The following is a 26579-nucleotide window of genomic DNA, read 5'->3' on the forward strand; positions in this document are numbered from 1 at the left end:
CTGAGTCAAACAGTCTAGAGATGCCATACCTATCTGGACAGATTGCCTTTTTTTTTTTTGTTTTTGTTCTTGGGTTGGGGTGGGGTGGGGTGTCAGGAAACAGGCAGAGGATATAGGCCAGAGAGCCAGCTCAATGGTGACTTGGTGATTTCTTCTAAAGAGAACATTAGATAGCCGGTTCCCAAACGGATTTGAAGGGCCAACGGGTGTCAAAAATACAACTTGCTCTGGAACAACTACAGCACCTTGTCACACTTGTATAATAAGTGCTAGGGACAAGAAGATACTATTCTTGCAATTAGTGGATAAATGCAACAGTCCATAGGACCTGATAGATCTAATGTGCAGAAAACAGTGTTGCACTCAGAACAAGATGGCTACCTTGAACATAAAATTATCCCATTCTGCAGTTAAAGCTCTGCAAATTAAAACTAGTGATTTTTTTAAAAATAGTTCACTAGTAAAACCTTTGGGAGTTTTACAATTAACTTCTCTGGGATCAAAATTTAATCTAAAGACAAGGATAAACTATAGACAGGAAATAAGGATCCGGTGGTCAATATGAAATGATAGTCATCTGGACTAGATAGCGGGTCCAAACATTTTCTTCCCTCAGTAACAGCTCTCCCAGCTCTGGCTGTTGTTTATCTTTTTATAGTATTTTTTCAATTTAAATTTTATTTCTAAAAAGCATCATTAATTAGAATTAGCCTTCTTTAATTAGAGATTAGATTACATAGAATTTGACTGTAAATTTCAAGCCTGGTTCAAGAGTGCCTACATTTTGAATGAGGATAAACAGTTAGTGCACGCAGTTCTTTCCTTATAAAGAGACATGCTTTGACATGTTTAAGTTAGGTTTAGCTTTGAATCCTGTGATTTTTTTTTTAATTTATGAAACTGGCTAAAGAGCAGGCAAAGAAGAGCTATTACTCTTTCTTACAGTAATCACCTTGTGGACTTGAGATTCTCCCTTTATTTCAAAGACTTGGTATCAGCTTTAGCCCACAGTAGGTTTCATTCTGGCACGTTTTGATATTGCACTCTAAATATTATTTCAGACAATTCTTTCAGTATGTATCCCTTTTTAATAGAAGTAAACTGCATTAATACCTGAAGAGAGAACTACTCAGAAGGCCAACTAATGAGATCATTCTTTCACTCCCAGTAAGAAATCTGGGCAACTCCTATAAAGGATATTCCATAGTTATTTAAAATACTGATCACAGAAGGGTAACAAACTTTTCTCTGAATCTTATCACTTCATAATTGCCTAAAGTACTTCCTCATCTTTTTAATTTCAGAACAAAATGGGAAAGTGCATTTACTCAAAATCTTCTGGAAATATGAAAGTAATTGCTTTCCTTGAATTCTATGTTTTCAGATAGTCATTTGTGAATTCAGAAAAAATATTATTCCTAAAGCAAAAGGCAAAAAAGTTTCTCAAATTTGTCTTTCATTTCTCCTTCTTACATTATTAAAATTTCTCAGTTATTTTTTGTTCACTGTCACTCAGATGTTTTACTGATGTAGGTGGCCAACTTACCATAAAGCTCAGATAGCTCTGAACCAGTGTTATCACCTTAGATGTATATATGCAACTGATGTCCTATATTTGGTAACAGTTCAGTTTATTTTCCAGAATCATGTGTCACATAATTAAAGTATGAGAAGAATATATAAGCAATGCCTTGAGTGTCCAGAAACAACAGTGTTAGCCCAAATATCTCCTGAGGGCTGTCTGACCTAATATGTATTTTTATATTATGAAATATTTAAAACAGGCTTAAAAGATAGATTTCCACATCCAGGACTGAACTTGTCTCTTCACTCAGACACCTTTTTTCTGGGTTTCATACATGCTTTTTTTTTTCATACATACCACGTGCTGTATGGCCTCCTTTTTAATATGAGTTAAATATAAAATGAAGGAAATGCAACTGGAAAAGAGAAACTGCAGACGCTTCCTTGACTTTATACACATGTGTAGATACATTTATAGGCATTTTAAAAAGCTGTAGAGACTTTAAAAAAAAAAAGTATTTAATCTACACAGTTGGTTCTCTCAAGTAGTAGTACTTCTGCTTGAGTATTAGTGATACGTGCTCAAATTTTAAGTTCTTAGGAGAAGGCTAAAATTAGCCTTAGCAGTTCTTAATTCACAGTTTTATTCTGGAGACGTTGAAAAAACGAGTAAATAGGTTTTCAAAATTTATCATAACCATAAGGGTCATTTCCCACTATAAAATACTGGCATTTTTCCTCATTACTTCTTGATGTTAACTTACATTTCTCATAGAATTCTTGTATTACTGACACATACAGCAGTGTTTTCCCCTACAAACTCAAATATATCTGGAAAAGAAAAGATATGCAATGATTGATAAATATCTTCCACACTGGTAACTAGTACTCAGAGAGCTAGATATTGTGATAAAAACATGGACAAGATCTAGAATTTATAAACATAACAATTCTCAAAGCAGACACAAAAGGGAGAGTCGCAAAAAAAAAAAGGAATGGGAATCATTGTGAAAAACAGCAGGTAACTAAAGGGTATTCTAGAAGTGAGTCATATAGGAAAGGAGGAAACAAAACGCAAAGTGGAAAGATAAAAATATACTTGAAAAAAGTATACTGGGATAGATCAAATACTCAATCCATTAAGCCCTTTATCTACTCTAACACACACAACCAGACAAACCCGACATCTTTCAGCTTTTCTAAACACGATTACATTGTTAGATGAGCAAATAACTAACCTAGACACTATTACAGGATCCATCCTTCATATGTGCACATTACCATCATCTAGCTTACCATATTCCCTATATGTTTGCCTTCCTCATGTGCTAACCATGAAGCAAGCTATTACATGGTTTTCAACAAGAGTAATATATCCTTCCATAATACCACACCACTATTGACGATTTCCATCCTGCTGCCATGTCCTGGATATGGACAAATAGAGCAGCCTGCTTCTATATTCCGAGTCTTACAGTGCCTCAGCATGCTATATTATCTCTTGCTTGCACTTGATAGGGACTAAGAAATAATTTCTTTGTTCATCTGTGCGATCACGAGAGGATAAAGGAGGCCCCTGAAATTAGATTCTCAGTAGTAACCTAGTTAATGTGGTGGTAGACTGTTACATGATAGAGAAATGGATTCTGCACTCCATGATTACTAAGATTGAGACCTGTTGCTCTTTCTAGACATGAAATACACCTGCTACGAGACAGCAATGGGAGTTTCAGCTGTTTTAGAGCTGAAGTACATGGAAGAATTAGCAGCAGCTTTGTAAGACTTTGACACAGAACCCTGGACAGAACCAGTTTGTTCTTATGGACCAGTGATTCTTACATAGACTACATTTCACTCAGGAACATGAGCACGTACTGCAGAAAGTACATTTTGATGCAAATATGTTTAACTAACAGCACGTCCAGAGCTTTTTATATTCATAAAGCTTTGGGATGAAGTCTTCTATTGTTTGAGCACACAAATAAGAGTCCAAAGGGCAGGTTTCTACCATTATGTGAAAACAATTATCCTTAAACTGTTTCAGATCTGCTGGCAATAGGTTTGGAACTGGGAAAGCTATAGTTGCTGAAATGGGCACTGAGATTTACAAGGTAATTAACGTTGAGAATATTTCCCAAATTATTGTGATGTCTGAGTGGGTGGAATTCACAAATTGTGCTGGGATACATACATCCTCCTATGCTCATCATTTCTAACAAATTATGTAATTCAAATTAAATTAAAAAAGAAGTTGCAGGATGTGTGCATTTCAGGTCAAAGTTGCATTGAGATTCTGCTTTTCCATACAGTGAAATGGATGCATACTTCTGACACACACCAGCCATTGCCCTGTCACTTCAAAGACCAAAAACCAGACAGACTGAAACTACTGCAAGAAGAGTAGAAAGACTAAGTGGTGAGAAATAAAGCTAGACCACTCCGGGTCAGGTAGACAAACAAATATAATAAAAATCCATAGGGCTTGCTTTCTTGCAGTAGATCACTACAGGATCACTCTGTTCTGTGTGATTTTAGCTGCATGTGAGCGTGTATATAGATATATACACAAGCACAACTCACTCTACTAACTTTAGAGTAACAACATATGACAAGAACTGCTTCAGGGTCTGCCCTGTAGTTTGAGTAGGTGAGTTACCCTCATCTTTGAGGGTTTTAAGTGCCTCATTGTATGGCAATAGCAACTCTCACACAGTATGTGAGAACGTGTACCTTAGTCAAGGAGGAAACTTGGTTAAGTATCAAGTTATCAAATGAAGAAAGGGCAAAGAAAAGAGAATGTCCTTTTTCTGTGTCATCCTTTTTGCCCAGATACTAGTATTCAGACTCTAGGAAGTTGCTGCTCTGAACAAGAGCCAATATATAAGCATGATTTCTGTAGGACTTCTCCTCCTCTTTGCTCTCAATATGCTATTAGTATAAGATGACATTTCCAGAGTAAACATTTGTCCACTTTTTAATAGTAAGTGCCAAAATAACACAAGGTGGAGGGGGCGGGGGGAGAGGGAAGGTACAAATGTGCCATGAAATGAACTGTAATGCAAGACCTGTTTTAAATGCAATCAATACGTAATCAGAGCCGCCTAGAAGAGGTAATACTTTTCAGCTTGTTGACCTGAAAGATATTTTTCCTTACATTTATGCTGAGACATTTCCTTTAACTAAGATTTCGGTGTGATGTTATGCTATTTTAGAAAGAAATGAAAAGCAAAGCAAGTTCTACTTTAGCATTTGGTAGTTGAGCTGAAGTGTCCTGACCGAGGTTCAGAAGCAGCAACTTTGCTACTACCTCTAGTGTAGCTAGTGAAGAGAATTTAAAAGTACCTCCTTACCTTTGTGTCCCTATTAATATCACTAAAAGACGGTGTACATCTAACACTTGAAGGGTTTTTTTTTTTTTTTTAAACACTAGAAGACACAACTCTGTCAACACAAAGCCTGAGTTCTTATAAAAAAGGGCCCTGGCACTGTTTGTTAACACCAAGCATGTATTTAACCGTCTACTTGTCTGATCTAATCACCATGGTACCCAAACGCTTTATAGATAAATATGAAAACATGATCCTTAATTCAAAGAGCATGCAATCTGCCAAGGTAAATTTACACAGGGATGAACTCCAAGGGGGTTGTTATTCCAACTGCAGCATACAGGCCTAAATTTGGACTAGGTAACATCAGTGGGGGAGGAGGGATTTGCACAGAAGTGAGAAATATAGTTATTTCTTCAAAATAAACTTTGATAAGCATAACTTTGACCACAGCTGGAATAGAGACAGAACTGTAGCTTAAGGTGGGACCCAGAGAGCGTAGTGCCAGTAAGTTTCGAAGGTGAACTGAGGCAAGGAACATTTTGTAGATCCAGTGGTCCTGCCTACCATAAACGTGGAGAGAGGGTGCGATTGCTCTTCTAGCACCAGGAGGGTACTGCCCTTTCTGAGATTCGTAAATCAAGCCTGCCTAAAATAAGGAGATTAAAACAACCCAGGTTCTTTCACACTGCTTCTAGGCCTCTTAGGGTTTGTGATGTATTTGAAGCACAAAATCAAGTTTTGTTTTGTAATAGAAGGAAACTAACTTACAAGAAAAAAAAGAGTGATTGATTCTTATGTAAACCCTTGTTTCCTGGAGCTGAGCTTTCAAGCAAAACATCAAATATCATAGTTGCGTAGCAACCTCCCCACCCCTGTTACAGGTAGGCTGGTTTGCCCAGTTCTACCTTTCCTGTTTCTCTAGGCTGTACAAACATAGGATTTATGTCTGCAGGGTGAGCCTCCTACTCTGTAGAGAACTTCTATTTAAGAAAACAAGAGTCCTACCCAAAACAGCCTGAGGTAGGAACTTGTGATTTTTTTTGTTTACGTAGTCCAACATATTAAGAAAAAGAATAGTGTCTAATGTCCTATAAACTTACTTTTCTGTCCTTGTCATATGATCATTGGATTTTTCAGCTATGTAGAATGCACGCAAGTGCAAGCACTATGTTTAGACAGTCAATTTTTATTTACAATCACTAACATTTACTGAAACTCTCCAGTACTGTTTCTGATAATTAACATAACATTTCAGATCACTGATCCTGAGAAATAAATGCATCAGCATTAAGCTTTTAAAAGGCTTTGCCTATGTATTTACAACCAGAGTAAACATGTACTAGAAAACAATTGAGGCTGAACACTGGTATGCAAAAGCATGCAATGCCAATTACAAACATGTTCTTCCCCACCTCACTTTACTCTCCTTTTTATTTGCTGGATGACGACTACTGTGCTAAATAGTGGGACGCTCCCTCTTTGATTTCCGTTCATCCTTTGAGGCCTGTCTTTTTCTTCTACATCTTTCTGCTTTCCACTCTTATTATTACTTTGAGTATGAATATCTTTAAAACCAGGATATGCAGGACATTTTATAAAATAAGGCAAAGTTGAAATACTTAAACAATTGACTCACTGTTGCAAGCTGACGACCCATAGTAGGATTCACAGAAAGCCACTTCTGATGTCAAATAGCAATGTGGCAGGAAAAAGTCCTGTAATCTAGACATAAGACAATCCAAAGTTACTACCATATCATTTTCTCTGCTGGGCTTCTGCCAGGTATGCGCTGCTTGTGCCCTCGCTCCAATTCCAGCGAAGCAGAGCAGTATTTGGCTGCCATCTCCCGGACAAGTCACAACACTGGGGAGACAGAGTAGCCAAGATCTGACAGGGATGAGATGCAGAAAAAGATCTGGCCACAGTAGTGGTCATTACATGTATTTCAACTACTTTAAAAGTATTAGGTTACAAAGTCAAACACTAAAAAAATTGAAAACAGTAGAATTACAGCGCACTATGCCCCTGTATTTATAAATATTGTTTCAACTTCATCTCTCTAGCTGCAATGTATATATGTTTTCTTCAGACCCCACTTCAATTCAGTATACAGCCAAATAGTATTATCCAGTATTTCTTTTTATCTTCAGCCTGCAAATTGAGTTGAGTTTTCCTAGATGTTTCTGTTTTTCTGACTGGAAATTTTGTTCAGGCAGAATTGGAGGCTGTTAGTCTGTCTGTCTGTCTCTCTGATATTCAGACACTCGGACACAGTTACCAGCCAGCTGGTAGGCATCCAAGAATGCCAAAAGAATGGCTGCTGGACATGTGAGACCTGCTGTGCATGTACTGCAGAACTGATCTTTGTACATACTATACACCCAATGCATTCAGGACACGTTGGACTCACTGCATATATACTATAAATGGTACATCCACATATATCTGTCCACCAATCTTATGAAAAAACCTGTAACCCTGCCTCTGAGGAGATCCAGCTGTTGGCTTAAACAATTTTCAGCACTATTTTCCCTGCTTAGCGTTTCATCATTATAATACAGTTTAAAATAGAAAGAGATCCAGCTTCAGATTGCAGTTCATTATCGTAAATTTTCCAAAGAATTCACAAAGCAATACAAATAACCATTGACAAATACTCATACACAGTGGCAAGTGGCATTACAGAAAGAAAAGAGAATAACTACTTATACTGGAAAAGAACATTAGAATAAAAACAGAACAAGACTTGGGAAGAAGTGGTTCAATCTAGACGTGGATTATGCATACATTTCTTGAAAAGCTGATTCACAGCAGACAAAATATAATCTAGGCTGTACTGTGTTCAATAGCTTAAAACAACAGTGAGTTCAGGCCAATGAATTTATATTAAAGAGGCTAGAATTCAATCAATAATTTTAATATATTACACTACTAAAATACATTATTAAAAATATGCAATCTGTGACTATTTTGTACTTTTCATCTTAATTATTGACTAATCCATTCATCTTTGTTTTCTGCTTATATACAAAAATTCTAAATTGGTTTCACTTCTCTATATAAACTCCTTCATGTCTGACAAATTTCCCCCTGTTGCAAAAACAAACACACACACACACCTTTCTCTGATTGCATTACACCCACACCATTTAGCACTGCACATCATGGAGTCTCTTCTTTTTAATTTCATAAAAGAATACTATGATCATGAAGCCTGATTCACTGGGCAACACAGGATACAGAACTTCATCCATTGCTAATGGTGACATAACTAACCACAGAGGTTTCTGTAGCTGTAATCTAGACACCTTTCCTGACACATGAACCTCAACGTGCATGTCCCATGCTGCAAACCTCTACCCAGATAATGATCACCACCACCTCAGATACTGGTAGCTGGAATAACACACACATGGCCTATGCCCACTATGACCTTCTTGCACAGGGCTATTCCTGTACAGATTGCCCAGAGTATTTAAATAGAAAGGATGATAACAGTAGGCATGACTTGGAAAGACATCAGAACTAGAATGAAATAAGATGTTTCCTTCCCAATGATAAAAGAGACTACTACTGTATCTGCTGAGACAGAAGCAGCAACAGATCCAACACCTGGGCTGAATCATTTTGCTATATTAAAGATTCCCATATTCTGAACCCTAACAGTGCATGTCTCAGTCTGATCAAGTCTCATGCACTGAGCATGCAACCTATGCTTCAGTCTCCTACTTCAGCAGCTGCATCTCATGTATGTAGCACAAAGGAAGCACCAGGTCCTCTGTAATGCTGCGTTGCACCTGATATGGAGATCAGAATGAGAAAAATGCTCAGAAAGGAATCTATTTGAAAGAACATTACTCTAACAACAGATCTGATGCCATGGCTCCTACCAGTCACATACCCCTGCAAATGGAGTTTGATATACCACCATTCTTGACAGCTGAGAGGTCCTTATAGGATACATTTTCAGCTGAGCTCTATTGCTGCCTTCTCCTCACTGCCCACACCCCTATTGCCGCTTTCTTAATTCTTCATTGCCAGCTCCAACAGTGCCAGTGCAGAGTCTGAAAATACAAACTTAGCAAAGCTTGTTAGCTTGGGTTTTGCTTCCTTCCTCATCTTTACAATTGATGCAACCAATTAGTGGGATGCACCTCACTTTCGACCAGTGGATGTCAAAAGGGGAGGAAAACCAGTTTGCTCAAAATGTGAATTTCATTCTTAATTGTGGCCTATAGTGATATAAATTTAGATTACCTTCCTTCTTTAGTTCGCAGAACTCCAGTATGTTGTCAATTCACAAAAAATAAAAGGACATATTATGAGCTTTATGCTGTTGTGCTCTACACTTGAGCACAGCAGAACTATCAGTTGAGCTAACACCAATCAACCCATCATCACTCTCTCTAATAGGAAAATATGGTCTCTCCATTTTCAGGTCAATGTGTCTTCACCCTACCTATGCTGAAATCTGTCCCAGAGGAGTGCTGACACAGCCCATAGCCTCCAACAATATTATGACGGAGTGGGAAGGACAATCCCCAGTGCTTTCTGCATTCAAGCAGTTTGAGATTCAGCATTAATTCACAGAAATTAATGGGGCAATTTAAACTTAACTGCTGTTAAAGCTCTCTAGGCTTGAGCAGATACAATACATCTGTGAGTGAATCATACTGGAAAAACAAATTCTGAATAATATTTTCAGTGGTTACACTAAAAGGGTTGCACAGAACCTGGGATTTCATAGCTAGCAGTACATAATAATTTGCTGTAGCAGCTAAAATCACTTGGAAGACTTGCACATCAGCTCTGTTTGATAACCATTGACTGAGCTCTGTGAAAGCAGCCTCTTTTCAAATTTGCTCCACTTTGTGGTTTGCCAAGGCCTTGGCCTAGCAGCTTTCAAGATTCAACATCTAATTGTTTTAAGATCTGATTTTTTTTTTCCTAGTTGTTTTCTGAGCAGCATGTAATTTGTGTCTATTTTTTCCCTAGCAACATTTTTAAGTATCACTGAACCACTCAAGGTATGGTAGGCATCTTCAATTTCTGCTCAATTTCATATTTGTTGTCATTTTCTGATGCGTAACTTCTGCATCACTCACTTACTGAGCACTATAATCCACAATAATTTTCTTAACTTGCAGCTTGCTATTAAGTTTCACATCAATTATTGAGCCAAGCATGAATCATTACAGTACAATTCATATTAGCAGTGTCCTGTTGCTTTGATATCATGAGCCATTTGATAATTAGAACACAACCTTCTGAAGCAGACGGGCCTGTAATGCTGTCATTACTGCTCCAGTTAAACCAGACTAGAAGACTTCAGCTACTCCAGGTGAGATGACGGCTTCAGAAAGAATGGAAGCAACAGCCAAATTCTAAAAAAAATATTTGAGCAACGCAGAAGGAATTAGCAACTAAACTGTTGCTGTAAGCCTAGCTGGTGCATCCCCATTATTTGCTCTCATACCATTGCCAAGAAAGCTCCAAATCAGCCTATCAAGTGGTTCAGCTCTAATGAATCAAAGTTATAATGTTACTGAACTCCAGCTGGAGACTTGTGCACGAGGGCAGAATTTAAGTTACAATGAGGCAAAGCTTGAGTTAAGCTAACAAGACTGTATCTAAACTTCAGTATAAGACAAAGAAACAGTTTCAAGTTACTTTGAAATACAATCTATCATTTTTACACAGGTTTTGTAAAACACTACCAAAAAATAAAATAACTTCATGATCACACAGTTGTGAAAAGTTTCACATTTAATTGCAGAACAAGGCAAGCTCTTAAGGCTAAAATGATAACGCACAACATAATAACAGTAATTTAAAAGTTTTCTTTCTGTAACTTAGTATTTTTAATTTTCTTAGAGTAATACATCAGAGAGAGAAGACCATCTACGAGAGCTGTAGCTGATGCAAATTACTTTGGAAGTACTGACATAAAGAAAGCAGTCACTAGCTGTATTTATACCAGCCGGGGCTTTGCCCCAGGTCTACTCTATGCATGGAATTACAGAAATTGAGAGCAACAGCAGTTTAAGAGATAACACGTTACTTATTTCTTTCAGGGAAGGGGGGAGATTATAGGAGATAAGGAACAAAAGTCTAAATGACATCATTCATTTTGCTCTTTACTAATTTGTTCTGTTAAGCAGACAAGATGTCACTGGTGTTGTCATCACTTGAAAACACCTTTATCATTTTAAGAAACCGAACAAGAGAATCCCAAAGATAAGATTAAAGTAGAAACATATTTGAACAAAAAACAAAGAACTAGATCAAAAATTCACCAAGGCCATTAAGACAGCTAACACCCCGGAGGCCTAGAATAATACCCATAGATACTTCACAGGCCATCTATTTAGAAGTTTCACCCGCATCACTTTAATTCCTTATAAAGGAACTGATTCCTAGAGAGAAATGGAAAAGCATTACATTGGTGAATCAGTAAAGCAATTTTTTTTTGGAATGAAATAGTACTTATATAGCAAATATTTTCAAAATAAAATTTGTTGTGGAGGAAAAATTAATAAACCATAAGAAACAACAAATTAGTCCGCTATCACAAGATCATCATCCTCTAAAAAATGCAAAAGCAGAAAGCTTTTGCTTTTTGCAAAAAGCTTGCCTATCAAGAGAGACTGATAGGTACATTTGTATTTCATTTCTGCAGAATGACTAAATCATAATTCTTCCTTCAAGAATACTGAGAAGTAAAAAAAAAAAGTTACTCCAAAGACTGGTCTAATAAGTGTTTACTATCCATCCAGCTTTTATCAAATGCAAAAAAAAAAAAAAAAAAAAAAAAAAAAAAGTAATTATCAGGTTCTTCTTACATCCTTTTCCACACATTATTGTAGTTTAACGAGGTGACTTCTGGAAGAAAGAGAAAGAAGAAAACCCAAAAAAGTGCTAACATCAAGTTATTTCAGGCGTCTCTGCATCATACAATTTTAAGAAGACTTACACTGCTGCTGCGAAGACAGCTAAGAAGAGAAGGTCAGCTTTCACCTTGGTGTCTGCCAAGTCTCCTTCAGTGACTGTTTCAGAGAGCAGGCTGCTTCGATGCCGCCGCTGACTCAAAGCCCTTCTCTCACCGAGAGACCGGTGATTACTTTGTAAGTAAAGTTAAGCAGTTTTAGGGAGAGCTGTCGTCTCCTGCGTCCTTGAGGGGCTTTGAGATGATGACCTCTTAGCCTGTCTTTTGAACTTGCCTCCTTGATCAGCAAGAGCTTCCGTGAGGTGGGAGGGACGGACCTACCGCCGGCAGACATTGCTGACAGGAGCCTACAGAGGGCAGGGCGCCGGCTGGGGGTGAGGCAGCGACCGCTGGAGAGGCAACGCCATGACAACACGGTGACCGCCAGCCAGTCCCTAGGGCCCTCGGGCTACAGGCCACCCGCGCGCCCTCGCTTCTGCCCGCTCCCTCCGGGCGCTCACGTAGCCAGCGGCCCGCCAGGCACTGGAGACCGAGCAACGGCAGCCGAGCTCCATCCTGCCGCCGCCGTTCCCGCCGCGGCTGGCAGCTCCCAGCCCAGCAGCTCTTCCGGCCGCGCCCTGCTCGGGCCGCCGCTCTGGCCCCGCCCCGCCCCTCAACGGCCCCAACGGCCGGCCGGCCCCGCCCCGCCCCGCCCCTACGCCACGGGAACCCGGGCGGAGCGAGGCGCCTGAAGCAGGGTTGCACCTAAAGGCGGCGGGGAAGCAAGCCAGGCCCTGCGGCGGGGGCGGGACCGAAACACTTCCCCCCGACCCCGCTCTCTGGTCGCTCCTCGAGCCGAAAAACTCCCTGGCCGCTTCCGCCTCGGTACGACGTGCTACCGCAGCGCCGTGCGTCGCTACGCGCTTCCTCTCTGCCGGCTCTTGCCCTGCGCGCCGCCGCACAGCGCCCTCTCCAGCCCAGCCGGCCCTTTCCCAGCGCCCCCCGCGCCGCCGCTCTGCCCTTCCCCCCGCCCCTGCTGAAAGCCGAACCGGAGGCGGCCGGGCGGCCATTTTGTTCCTAAAGCTGCTGGAACCGTCGGCCGCGGCCGCAACGGCTGGCGGGGCCCGGGAGCCGCCCGCCCGCCCGCGGCGGCAGCGCTGGCCGGTTTTTAAAAGGGTTTTTAATCTGTTTCGGGGGCTTCGCGCCTCGGCCCTGTTTTAACCCGCCATGTCCGGAGAGGGAGGCGCCGGCGACCAGGTGAGCGGGAGGTGGATGAGGTGGGAGGCCGCTCCCCGAGGGGCCGGCGGGCCGCTGAGGGGGGCTGGCGCGGCGACGGCGCGGCCGGGGGCGGGGGGTATCCGCCGCGGCGGCCGCGGCACTCTGGCTTGGCCTGGTCGGGCCCTGCGGGGCGGCGGGGCCCGCCGTGTGGCGCAACGCGTGGGGCCGCCCGGAGCCGCGCGCGGGCTGGCGGCCGCCGCCGCGCCGCGGGGCGCCCCTGGAGCTGGGGGGCGCGGAGGAGCCGCCCTTAGCCCTTCCCTACCCCTGGCTCCCTGCTGGTTTCCTCCGCGGCGCGGTCAACAGACGGCTCCCTTCCCCCCCCCCCACCCCCCCCGCACACACCCATTTTGAGGAACTCGACTTCTTCCTGCAGCGAAGCATCGCTGAGGCTCCCCGGGCGCGCCAGGCGAAGGCGGGGGGACGTGTGGGGTTATTCCCAGCCTCCCCCGTCAATAAAGTCGGGAAAGCCCTCTTGTTTTTGCTAAGCAAGCTATAATTCAGTTCAAGGAGGACAATAGGCAGTCCAGTGAGCCTCGCTTTCCTCGTCTAATTTACCGGTGGTCATTGGTTGTACACACCCTGAAGAAAATTGAAATCTGAACAGACTGTTTGCTGAAGCACGTTTGCAATATTTTGTGAAGTAAGCGTTTGTTGAACGTACGCGTTGAACATATAAGGCTGTGTGCCTTTTTAACGATACTTTCTTTTCTCTAGAATAACACAATTCTCATACATCTTCAAATTAAAGACAATAACAAGTCAAAAATATGCTTACTTAATAAGGAATCACTTTGCAGCACAGTCTCCTCGCTGTTGAGGGAGTAGTAACTCCTATTTCAGTTAATTTTGGCTCAGTTTTTTAAAAATATGCTAAAATATATATTTATCTTAACTTCTTATTTTCTAGGTAGATGCAATGTGGATATTTTATGTCATCTTTTTAAATCTGATGTTATGGTGAAATAAGTTTTCCACTTACGGGCAGAACTTCTCTAACAGATCTTTTTGGTAGTTAGGGCTGTGTTTAAATTCTTGGGGGAGTAGGAATGAAAGTTCCAGACTTAGTGGAGGAGTGATTGATACTAGTATGGCATGCCTTAGTGGCCTATATAGCCTGCAGAGATAGACAGAACGAAGTCAGTGACTTAATCTTCTCTTCTTCAGATGCTTTTCTTTATAGATTTTAAGCCTTTTTCTAAAACAGGTTATGTTTCCGTATCTGTGGGCCTGTGCCCTGCAAGGGTGGGAGGTAAAATCTTCATAAGGTCACCACTCCTTGGGGGTAGAGGAATGTGCAATTTTTAAAAGATTCCATTTCTGTCCACTTATGAGAGAAAATATCCTGTGAATTGCCCACATAGACGCTCAGAGTCAGGTTAGTAAATAGACTTTTATAGTACGTTTAAGCAAGAGATTCTTCAGAATGGTGTACCTCATCACAAGATAAATGACTGCAAAACAGTAAGAGAGGTTGCTGCAATAAAATGTTGATAATCCTAATGTGCAATATGTTTCACATTTAAGCTACCTACTCTGAAATATTAAAAAAAAGTTACATTGGCACTTAACTGCATACATTTGATTAAAGCAGTGTTCATTTCTGTGACTTGTAATACATTAATATTAAAGAGAAAGCAAACATTTCTGACTTAAGGTTTCTTAAAGAAAGAATATACAAAAGGTTAAATTAGTAATTGTATACTAAGTAAAAGTTATTGTAAAAGGTACTGTTAACTTTACTATTATGGCACTATGTCTCAGATGCTTTTAGTATTCAAAAAAAATTGCGAATCATTATTTGCAGCTATATAAAACATGTAGCTTAAAACTAAAGCTTGGATTATTTTTTTCTGATTCATGTTAAGGTTGATTCTTTACCCAGTTTTGCTTACAGTTTTTACACTGAGTGCAGTTTAAGTCAAAAAAGAAACTATTATGTGTTTGGTTAAATCTATCTTTTGTTCCTACCTCTCTGTATTCTGTTTTCCTGGCCATGTCTGATTTTGTTGTGGTCAGTTACCCTCCCTCCATCTATTTTTCTTTCTCTGCCTGTTATCCTCTACCTTTATTTTTACTTTTTTTTTCCTTCCCTCTCATCCTGGCAGAGTTGTCGTTCTTCTTCCTAAATTAAATTAGGTCGTGTTTTGACAAGTGTCTTTGGCAATAGTAGCATTAAGGTTTCCCCACCCTAGCTTATCACTTATTCAGTTGTGTAGTGGGGCAAAGCTTATCTTGAGCCAGTGTTGCAGCTTGTATAGCTATGGTCTTACAGAGACCACTCTTTGTGGAAAGAACAACAAAGCATTGTGTTTGAGGGCAGTTGTGCCTTGCTGCCTTGCCCATGCTGTAGCTACTGTATATTGTAACCTAATGCTGTCTGAAGGGCTCTCCAACTTTATATGCCCATTATTCCTATGATTTTTAAAGGTTTCTTTCCATAGGAACTGAAGATAGAAGTTGGACTGCATTTGGCTTTACTCTTTGGATTTCCTCTGTTGCATGCATGACCAGCTTTTGAGTTTTTGGGTGCTGTTTTTAATGTCAGTCATGTACTTAGATCAGTATGAGAGGGTGACTATACAGTTAATTTTTTGACTGTATTGTGTGGTAGTTCTATTTGAAATAGAGGAAAGGCTTTGACAACAGTCACTAGCAGATGTACATACGCTGTGTGATGCAGATGTTAAGTTATCATTTGTCAAATATTTTAAACTGTGACTCAGTGTCAGCCATGCGGGAGTGTTTGTATCTTGCTTAGCAGGTCTTGAGTTTTGGAGGGGATGTATGAAAGCAGCAAGGTAAGTAATGGATTGCCATGCTGTCTCCTGCAAGGACAAAATTGTGGTAGTGCAGGAGGGGAGAACAGGGGAGTAGAGATTTGGATGAGTAGGAGAATGGAAAATTAAAGGTATTGTAAGGTTAAAGGCGCAACTGGGATTTAGGAGGCTTTATTATACCCAGGTACAGAGCAGTTTTTTAAATGCGACTTCACTGCCTTTGTATTTAGGCTGAGCTTAGCATTGTTAGATGGCATTAACATGTCACAGAACATGAGCCAAAGCTACCTTGTGGAGCTAATCTCCTTGCGTCATGATCACAGACAGATTTAGGGGCATGTGGCAATTGCAGGGAGTCCTTTTGGAGTCAGAATAGTTTCAATTCTAGCTCAGTTTTAACTGTATTGGACCCAAACTAAATTCTGCAGAGCCTGTTGAGTGATGTTGGTTCTTAAATCTGCTAGGCCCCGGCCAGACCCCTGGCAAGGTCTGTATAATGTTTAACCAACGAGAATTTCCAGGGTGGGTTTTTAGAATACCAAATGTCTATCACTGTCTATTTCATGGAAATCCACATTTGCAGTTTGAAAGTCTGCTTTTGCCATTGCTTGCTAGAAAACTCCTTGGTTTTCCCTCAAGAACTCTTCCTAATCTTTTCACATGTCAGGGTTAAAAAAGTATGCACTTGCACCTGCAAATTTCTTTACTTTTTTTCTAGCCATCACTGTATGTGTCTAGCTTATTTAGATCATGTGGTGGTTGCTTCATATCCTTTACTCTAACAAGAACTAAATTCAACTTCCTTAACTCTTAATAGCCTCTTTCTATCCGGACAGAACCACTGTTCTAATCCACTTAATAAACTGATGTCAGGCAACTATATATTTATCTGAAGACTTGATGCTACATTTGTTTACCCTGCACTAGGTTCCTTGTAATCTTTTCAGGTGGCTATAACATGCATTTCAAGTTTCACGTAATTGTTTCTAAGATATGCTCACAGTCTGTGACACAAATTACTTTACATGCATAAATCTCCTCCAAGACTGGGATGTGAAAAGATGTCCATGTTGTTATACCCTGACTGGAGAAAAGACCTCTAAAGCAGTCTGTTCTGTCTTCTGCTGGTGTTTTCTGTCCTTATATACTCCTGCCTCTCAGTCTATGTCTTGGATCTGTTTGATACAGTATGCCCCACAAGTTTCTGCGTTCTAAGTGCAATGGTAAATGCAAATGTAGTTAACTAAAGCTTAACATTTTAAAAGTAGGTGTGGTTGCTGGTGAGTGAAATGTTGAAAACAGCTTTATTTTTGCAGTATCATGTGGGTTAAGCATCTCAGGAAGAGCCATTTGAAAGAAACTGTTAAGAGTGTATTATTTTAGATGGTATATAGAGTATAACTGAGTTTACTGACACTGTTTACATTTACTGTAAGAACTGGTTGTAAACAGAATGAAAACAAGAACTGTTGAATGAAGCCTTTTGATTTGGTAGTATAGATGTGTTTTTCCAGTTTTTACACAATTGTAACCAGGCTGTGTGTCTTAGTTGCATTTACAGGGTCAATAATTTCAAAATATTGAGAAGAAATTAGTGGAAAATGTGTGCATATAAATGCTGGCCTTTAGGAAATGGTCTCCTGAGGAATGAATGGTAATCCCTATTAATCTAAAACTCATCTGTTCAGAGATCAAATGCAGCCTAAATATCACTGATGGGGGGGGGGGGGGAATGACCTGTAAAAAATCCCCTCTTCATGTTTGATTAGTATGCTGGGTTACACCTGTTAATTGTGACCCAGCCTTAAAGAACAAAGGTACTTTCAGGATTGTGTGCACAGCTGAATTGACTTCATGGGAAAAACAGAAGGCAGGGCATTAAAAACAGATTTAAGACTATGCGAACACATTTTCCATTTAGTTTTCAGTGGTGTTTGTTGAACTAAGAAAAGGCATACTTCAGTTTCCCTGTATAAACGAGGCAGTCTGGAATATGGTATGGTTCTAGAGTAACTTTTCATCTGGATATTTATTCTGGATTGAATGGCTTTTCCTGGCAAAAGTGAGTTAAATTAAGGCGAGAAAGTACATTCCTTAGACAGTAAGTATCTGTCTTTGTTTCCCCACAGAAACAGTCATTGATATGGGAGAAAAAGTGCAGGAGTTGATGCAATGTGACTATATTGTATTGAAGTAAAGAATGTGTAACTGAAGTTAGGAATTAAAAACCTGTTCTGTGTACATAAAGCCATAATTAAACTTGCAAAAAAAAAAAAGCTTTGATTAGGCAAAACTAAATTAACATAACTGAATAACAAACTTAATGCTTGTTAAGATGGATGTTAATATATTTGAAATTCACTGGCTATATTATAGCCCAGACACTGGTAAACTGTGGTATAGCCAGCTGAACCTGCAAGTGATAGTTCGTATCTTAATGGACATGAAACGCCTTTCAGACGTTAAACCAATTTGTCAGAACTAGCCATTAAAATTCCCGACTTTTTTGCGTACCACAGCCTGTATGTCTTGTTTGTAGAAGTTCTCATTTCATAATTAATGGTAGTTTTTAAGGCAACTTAAACTGGCCACTTCACAGGTAGAGTAGCTGTTTAAGTACATTTCCTTTCCACTGTAGCAGATCCTCTGTGGAAACAGGAGGATGCTGTAAGCAATTGGATATACCAAGCGGTGCAAGTAGTTGGGAGGGGTGTTTGGCTAGGTGATTTTTAACACCCTTTGGAAACATTAGGGTTCATTCTCAGGCCTGGGGAAACTGTTAACTGCTTCTCTTAGTTGTAGGGTATGAAGCAGTTTTTCTTCCGTGAAGGTGATTTATGAAAAGAATTTTTAGTAAAGGTGAGCTTTGAAATAAAAGTCCTATTCTGTTTCTTATGTTCTTCTCTTTGGCATCTTTTATGAATTCAGAATTGGATTTTGTATGGCTAATGTATCTTTCAGAAAGGATAGCCTAGACTTCTAATTAGATAATTACTTTTTAAATTTTTTCATGGTCATGGAGATCACTTTACACTTTTAGTATCTGCAAAACTTAAAAATCTCCTGTCTTTTATTTTTGTATAAGTAATAAAAGGGAAGCTGTGGATTAGGCTAGATATTAGTAATGCAGATACTCATGTGCATGAACTTTAAGTACTTAAACAATTCCTTGACCATCAGAGGGATTTGTCTGTGGGATAGGAGCCTGGTTACATGGGAGATACACTGCGCGCAGCATTGACAAGTGCAGAGAAAAAAGTACCTTTCCGATTTGTATGCAACAATTCTCTGCAACATTTTTTTCAGATATTGAAGAAAAATTAAAAGTCCAGTAATCAGTTTTTGTCTAATTTGTATGTAGTTGTATGGTAGTTTAAGCTGGGACTAATGCAGTCCTGTATGTTTTTCCCTCCCTTATTTTGCATTGATCCTGAGATCAGGAGCTGAAGTGTTAGAAAGTTAATCACTTTAATAGGTCTGTTTTTCTGGTTTTCTGCTGGTTTAACTCCCTTGAACTGGCATGTTACAGAATGAGATTAACTCAAGCATGTGTCCCTTTACAAAAGGGAAGGACTGAAAATGTGTGTTTAGGGGCAGGATGATGGGAGTGACTTAAGACCATTATGGAACAGCACCTTAGGAATTAAGTATTTTCATCCTGTTGCATATCGGCTGTTATGCGAGCACAACTATTAAAAACGTATAATCAAAAGCCACATACTTCCAAACTGATTACAGCAAATCTAAACACAGAGCTCAGTTAACATGAGTTTTCAAAACTGATCAAATGTCTTACTGGTTGTAGTTGAGCTAGATTACAAGTTAGAACTTCCTGCTCCCTTTCACCGCGTTGTTACAGTAGATGTTAGTCCTCCCAGATTTGACATGACTAAATGCATGTTTACTCACAGAGGTGGTTCTGGCAAAATGGTCCAGACTGAAAGCGTATGTGTTGTTTTCTGCAGTGTGTTAGGAGTGATTATTGATGAAGATGCAAGGTAATGAGACCTTGTTTCAATGTAAATGTGGGCAGAACAGCAGTTTGCCTGGAGTGCAGTTTGCCTCCATACTGAAATGGATGGCGCTTCTGATCCTTTCCACCCCCCACCCCCACCCCGTGGCATTGGAGGGGAGGAGGGGGGAAGTGCTCACTGGCCTTAAGAAGTTGGGCATTTTCCTACCTGTGACATTTGGTGCAAGCAATACCAAACAGACAAGCTTAAACTTAACCCTTGACTGTACCATGTTGTTCAGTTTTGTAGAGCCCCTGTAGTTGTCTGTCTTATATAACTGCATGGGGGACTGTATTTGCTGCTGCTAAGTAAATATTTGCTATTATAGGAAATCATTTTATTTATTTGTTTCAAATAAAGGAACAGAGGTTTTCTTATGCTTCTTACATAAATTAGGAGTCCTATATCAGGCATTCAAAGTCAATGTAGGATTGTTGGGATTGTGTGTCTTGTCAGTAGGCATTTTTGCTCTGGTTTGATTTGTTTTAGCTCTTCTGAGGTTGTTGCCCTATATTTGAATAGGTGAAATGGATTCCCGAAAGCTTCTTAACTACTGTTGCAATGTCAGCTGAGTTATTTTGTGTGCCATGTGGAAAGGTTGGAGATAGTGGAACTCCCTTACCACTGAAATAGTTGAGGGGCACTTGAATGATCCATTCTACCTTTTCCTGTTTGAAGGTGACTAGTTACAGTGCATGACCCTCATACCTATAAATGCTTCAGTTGTTTCTATGGGATGGATTTTTTTGATTGTGGCCTACACTAATAGTACTCCTGAAATAAGCATTTCTGTTTAATTGAATGCAGAATAATGCATGCTTGAACATTTGAGACAGTAGATTTCATGAAAACAGAATGTAACAAGAAACAAAGCTTACCCCTAATGTAGGCAAATATAACTTTGCTTTATTGAATAAATAGCGTTTCAGCTTTAGGTCATTTCTAAAGATAACTTGCATAAATTGTTTTTAAACTTGGGACATTTCAGGTTCAGTGCTGTCTGTAAGCTGAAATAGGTCTATGCATTTAATTTCAGAAGAAATAATGCCGCTAGTCACTTCATAGTACGCTTTGCATCTTAAAGGTATATCACTTGAACTACAATATGCAGTATTATGAAGTCAGAATTTTGGACTAGGGATGTAACAGTGTTCATACAGGAATTTATGAATTTATTACTTTTGAACTGACAATGCTGAGCTAACAATTTTTAATTTGATTTAGCAAATTAACTTTTAATTTGCTGTGGTGCTGTTTTGATACTTCTCTTCCAAATTGTACTGCTTTGCCCTGAACAATTAATGTTAAGAATGACTCAATAATAATCGAATGGAGAGGAAAAAATGATCTGTATACATACACTCCTATAAAGCACATTTTAGTGATCTTTTTCCTTTTTGCTTTCATGTGTGCCTAGTATTAGGTACCAGCATAACATCTTTGCAACATTCTTGTACATTTTTCCATTTTATATATAAAATTACTGATTTCAAAATTTTTAAGGGAAATGCTGTAATTATAAATCCTAATTATATATCCTGCTAGTAGGACTGACACAAAAATTGGTAGTGTTTAAAGATATTCAAAAATACTGAAGCTTTTTGAAATGGTCAAGTTGAATCATAATGAATAATGTAAGCAACCGTTATATAGAATTACATTTGCAAAGGTTAATACAAACAAAAAAGGAGGGGGGAATCCCCACTTCTGCAAATAAAAAGTTGATGTTTATAAGTAACTCAGCCTTATTACACATCCTGCCCCCAACCTCTTCTTGTTTTAAAAATCACTGTTTTATATAATATTTTGCTGGTAGCTTATCTTGCTGTATATCACTGTAATGGTTTTGTTTCTTATTGCACTGAGGAGAAAATAGCTTTCAGTAAAATCCATTAATAATACCTTGGATTTGTGTTCTTAGAATGGCTACCTTTCTTCAGAAGTGAAGTGCAATAATGATGCTTGTTAACTTTACTAGAACTCACATCTCTATAGAGTCATGTGTGTATAAGTAATTTCTTGAAATCATCTTTTAGCAATTGACCATTTTTCTACGTTTCTCTGTACAATAATGACTGTTAAATGCATAATACAGAAGTGCATTGTAACAGTAAATAAGAACCAACTTGTAGAATTTGACAAGAAACATCTAGTAGTAATAGTTTAATATTAACAGCTTATTACTATTACATCTTGCGAGGGCAGCAATTTACTTGGTCATGCAATTTGGGATTGCTAGCATCTGCCTGAAAATGAGTCAAGTTCAGAAAGTTGGTAAATAACCTGTTTGGAGTAAAGGTCAGGAACAGTCTTCATATTTAAAAAAAAAAGTTCATCATATCACTTGGGATTGTAATAAGCATGCATTTTAAGGCTTGTGTAAATGTAATCTTCATAGATCTTAATTTTTTTCAGTTGTTTGAGCTAGTTCAGTGTTAACACTAGAAAACTTTTCCTGGAGATTTTAAAGTAAGATATTTCCGCAAGTCTTTAAAAGTACACTTAAAGACATACTGTAGTAGTAGCTATTTTAATAAGTTAATGTTCAATCTGGCAAAGTTTTTAGTATCAAAAGTAGCTTGTAGCCTCCAATCTGAATGGCTAAGTGTAAAGAAAACATTTGAAGATATTTAGTGCCAAAGCTGTGTGGAAGCAACTGTAAGAATGTGCTAATTGACAAATCAGCAAGTTAACCAAAAAGAAATTGTGCTTGGATAAAGTGTCTGTGTTGCTACTGGAACTGTCATTTCCTAGTTTTCTTGTTAAATCTGTAACTTGTGACATGAAATATTTACTCTTCTGCATATGCAGAATAACTCATATAGTAAATTGGATCTGTTTGGCTGAGGTCAGTAGTTTTTAAAAAAAAAAAAAAAAAAGTTGAATTTACCTTCTTGCATATTAAGACTTTCGGGTCAGTAAAACTATTTGAAATTCTTAGTGCAATAAATCTGGCAAACTCATATTTGTTCTAGAGTGTTTAAAAAACACTTGCTCAGTTTATTCTAGCTTTTCACTGGGTCACCAAATATGTCAGGCTTGTGGTAGGGTGCGTTATGTTACTAGGACAGCTTGCTTTACAGATAAAATCACAGTTTAGTAGCTCCAGTGTAAAAACTGAGATCTGAAATGTTACACTGTCAGAACGTTGTACTTAGCTTGGCTGTATAGCTGGGACTGAACTTCTCAAATTCTGCTTGTGATCCCTTATGTCTTCTCTCTGATTTTTCTAGGCTGCCGAATATGTCCCAGAAAAAGTGAAGAAAGCTGAAAAGAAACTAGAAGAGAATCCATATGACCTTGACGCTTGGAGCATTCTCATTCGAGAGGCACAGGTTTAGTGACATAGGATTACATTTCCTTATCTATGGTCCACTCACACTATTTGATTCTGGAGTAAAATCAGCGTATTCATTTACATAAATCATAATATTGTAAATGCTGTTTTGATTTTCAATTTTTAGAATCAACCTATAGACAAAGCCCGGAAGACCTATGAACGCCTTGTTGCCCAGTTCCCCAGTTCTGGCAGATTCTGGAAACTGTACATTGAAGCAGAGGTTAATATTTTAACATTTTTTTCTTATATAACATTTAATAGGAATTTAAGTTTAAGCTTTCATAACATAAATAAGATAGGCACATAAAACCTAAGGAAAGGGGGATTTTAAATATACCTTGCCTTTATTTTGTAAAATAGATGCAAAGGAATAATTAAAATGAATTCTAAAGTATTGGGTCTTTTATGAGTTGATGATTGTTGCATTATGGAATTGCAACAACATTAAAACAGTTTCAATGGTATTGGAGTGCTTTAGCCTTTTATTTACTTGTCGTGTCAATTTATTGCCTCCTGTGTCATTTATTTAGAGCTCATTTTTTATTCATACGTACAAACTTGAATGACTTTCTGTGAATGTTTGGATCTTTTAATATTTTTGCTTCCTCAGGGATCTGAGTGTTTCTGAATAGTGTTTTCAGGGAGGGTGTGGGGTGGAAGCTGATTTCTGAAATTAAAATGCTGGGAAAATGCATGGCTTTAGCACAAGTCATTAACTTTTAACCCCCCCCCCCAAAAAAAAAAAAAAAAATTGTGGTGATTCATGTAACTGTATAAACTCCAGCAATTGTTGTTCCCTTTAAGTGCATTGACCCATTTGAACAGTCTTTAATTACATGGTCATCTTTTTACGTGGACACTTTCTTAAGAGGCAAATCTTTTGCATGCTAAACTACAATGGTGGAGACCTTTGTTCCTGAGATGAAAAATGAGCTAGCTGAATTTCTTTTCCATTTTAGGTGAAAATTGCTTAGCAGCAATCTCAGTGGCAGAGCTACATTATATAATTATCATTTATATATATAACATAGTTTACCCAAATACTTTATGGCAGTAAGTTTTTAAAGGTTATAAAATAAAATTGCAATCATGGGTATCTATTTAACAAATGTGTGCATTGCAGTTTATAGTAAGGTATAATAGTGCAACCTAAATTCAATATTAAGTAATGAAATATCCTAGAATTTTCACTGTTTGTTTTCAAGAGTTTGTAGTAAGTGGTTAGTGGAACGTCACTGATGGAACGTATCTGGGAGATTGTGAATGGACTAACACATCCAGATGTGAATTTTACCTTTTGGGATCCTGCAGCCATGAATCCCTCAACCCCTTGTATTCCTGCAAGGTTTGCTGTAGAATCTAGTCTTTAGTTGGAGGGTTACCTCAAAGTTATCTGATTTCTGTGGGATTTGGTGCTTATTTGGAATTTTTATCTTTCCCTAAACAAGTCTCAAATCTTTTGAGGTGAATAAGACCACCTCAGAAAGCCTATATTGCATTATAGATCTTTCAGTGGGAACTATTATCAGTGTAAGAAACCTCAGGTTACTTGTCTTGAACCTTGTTCAGAGATGACTTGACAGACGTTACCTCCCTTAATCAGTGCCTTTTATCTAACTTACCCAATAGTATTTACAAACACAAAAAAGGGCAAAGCTTAAAACAGTCTCTAGGTTATAATTATTACGTTCTACTACAAGGAAGGAAGATCAGCTTTATCCAGCAGGTATGGTAAGCAAACAACACAACGTAAACTTGAGAAGGAATGAATCAGCATTGAAATCACTAGCTCTGTGTGTGTGCCTGTGTGTATATATCTATAATTACACTTGAAATATAAGATAAATGGCCTATACAGTTCTATTCAAAATGGGGAGAAGATGAACTGTAGAGTTCTGGCAGAGGTTACACTTAAAGTTGTATTGGAAAGAAAGGTTATTTTTGGAAAACTTTACATCTTTTATTTTAGCAGGCAGACTTTTAAATTCACAGTTACAACTTAATTTTGTTTTTCAACCTCTTTTCCTGGCCCTAGTAACTTCTCTAAACTCACATAGTTACTGGTATAACTAAAAAGCAACATGCTTATCTCTGCCTTTTTCGATATACCTAACCATTTGTTGATGTAAGCTAAAATAACTCTCTATTTTCCAAATCCCTCACTGAAAAAATATATTCACATAATTGGGCACTGTTGCCAGTGTTTTAAGTTGTGTATCATGTGCAGTCCTGCCTGAGAGTAAATTCAGAATGAAATGCTTTCTCAAATACTCTTTTAACAGTGGTTGAATGCCAATTAAGATTTAGTTTTTTATAGGCTACCTTAGATAAGCTAAAGGAATCGTCTTGAGGCTTCTTTTATTATAGCTATAAGTTGTACAAGGGAAATATGGAAAGTATTTTCCAAAAGCTTTTTCCTTGGAAATATCAATATTCTTCTCCTGCTAGGAAGCTTCTCTTGGATAGTTCAGAAGTGTAGATCTTTCCAGCTTTGAAATGGGAAAGTAAACCTGTGGTAAATCTTTGTTTAGCATTGCTTTTGATTAATTTTCACTACTTTGTTTTTTTAAATCTGGAAACTGCTAAATCTTTAGTCATCTTTAAGCTACATTTTTTATCTGAAGTCAAGCAAGCATAATGCTTTCCTCTAGCATGATACTATGTCCTCTTTGCATCACAGGAAGACAGAAAGGCGGAGGAAAATGAGGCATCTTTTCTGGCAGGTTGTCTTTCACTAGAGAGTTTTGTCCTCTGACTACATATATCCGAGGTGTCCTGTTATTAATAGGAGGAGGAGCTAGGGTGAAAATTATGACTATTACCTTAAAAAAGCCAAACTAACCCTGTAACAACTGTCCTTTATAAAATTATTAAACCTGCAAATTTCCCTTTGCCTAACTTTAGGAGTGTATTCTTTGTAGGCATTTTCGATCTTCAAGCAGAAATCATTTTTATGATCTACATAGACAAGACTTTTTCCCTGCATATATGCCCCTTCATTTTTTTAATGTAAAACTTCAAGTGCAGATGTTACTGCTGTGATTACCTGTTGTTTTAGGATGACAGTGTTTCTTCAGCTCGCTGTCTCTGATTTTCTTTTCTGGTATGACTTTGTTCCCTAGTGGAATACAGTTTAAAACTTTATCATCTAAAGTATCATCTAACTTACTGCCATTGATACACAGACTGCTGAAGTAACAGAATACTGTGTGTTTCCATTTTTATATGCCAAGCACTGATTTGTATACTCTGATCTCTTTATTGCAATTGGTTTGCCAGGCAGTAGAACATGGAGCTTAATGGGGCAAAGCATCCTTAGACAGTTTGCTAATGGCAACTCTGCTGTAAGTTTGAATTGGTCAGAAAGAAATTTTGATCATCACTCTAGTTCTT

The 26579-nt window shown here is 38.7% G+C and overlaps 2 protein-coding genes across 25 annotated transcripts in view; one reads left to right on the forward strand and one right to left on the reverse strand.

The window, feature by feature from the left end:
* Positions 1 to 12446, reverse strand: part of HIPK3 (homeodomain interacting protein kinase 3) — a 111085-nt gene extending 98639 nt beyond the window's left edge. For 9 of the 24 annotated variants that reach the window (XM_068945217.1, XM_068945214.1, XM_068945221.1 and 6 more), the window contains exons 1-2: positions 11827 to 12433; positions 6490 to 6575 (exon numbers count right to left, since the gene is read on the reverse strand). The gene's annotated coding sequence lies outside the window, so the exon portion shown is untranslated. Of the gene's footprint in view, positions 1 to 6489; positions 6576 to 11826 lie in introns of all 24 variants that reach the window. The other 15 variants (XM_068945233.1, XM_068945235.1, XM_068945234.1 and 12 more) reach the window with 5 other exon arrangements.
* A 69-nt stretch (positions 12447 to 12515) lies between these two features.
* CSTF3 (cleavage stimulation factor subunit 3) overlaps positions 12516 to 26579 on the forward strand; it is a 57307-nt gene continuing 43243 nt past the window's right edge. Inside the window, exons 1-3 of the mRNA XM_068945248.1 lie at positions 12516 to 13035; positions 23080 to 23181; positions 23311 to 23406. Coding sequence (XP_068801349.1) covers positions 13006 to 13035; positions 23080 to 23181; positions 23311 to 23406 — 228 coding nt within the window. The 5' untranslated portion in view covers positions 12516 to 13005. The remainder of the gene's footprint in view (positions 13036 to 23079; positions 23182 to 23310; positions 23407 to 26579) is intronic.

The sequence above is a fragment of the Struthio camelus genome, chromosome 5 (assembly GCF_040807025.1).
Source record: "Struthio camelus isolate bStrCam1 chromosome 5, bStrCam1.hap1, whole genome shotgun sequence".
In the NCBI taxonomy this organism is placed as follows: domain Eukaryota; kingdom Metazoa; phylum Chordata; class Aves; order Struthioniformes; family Struthionidae; genus Struthio; species Struthio camelus.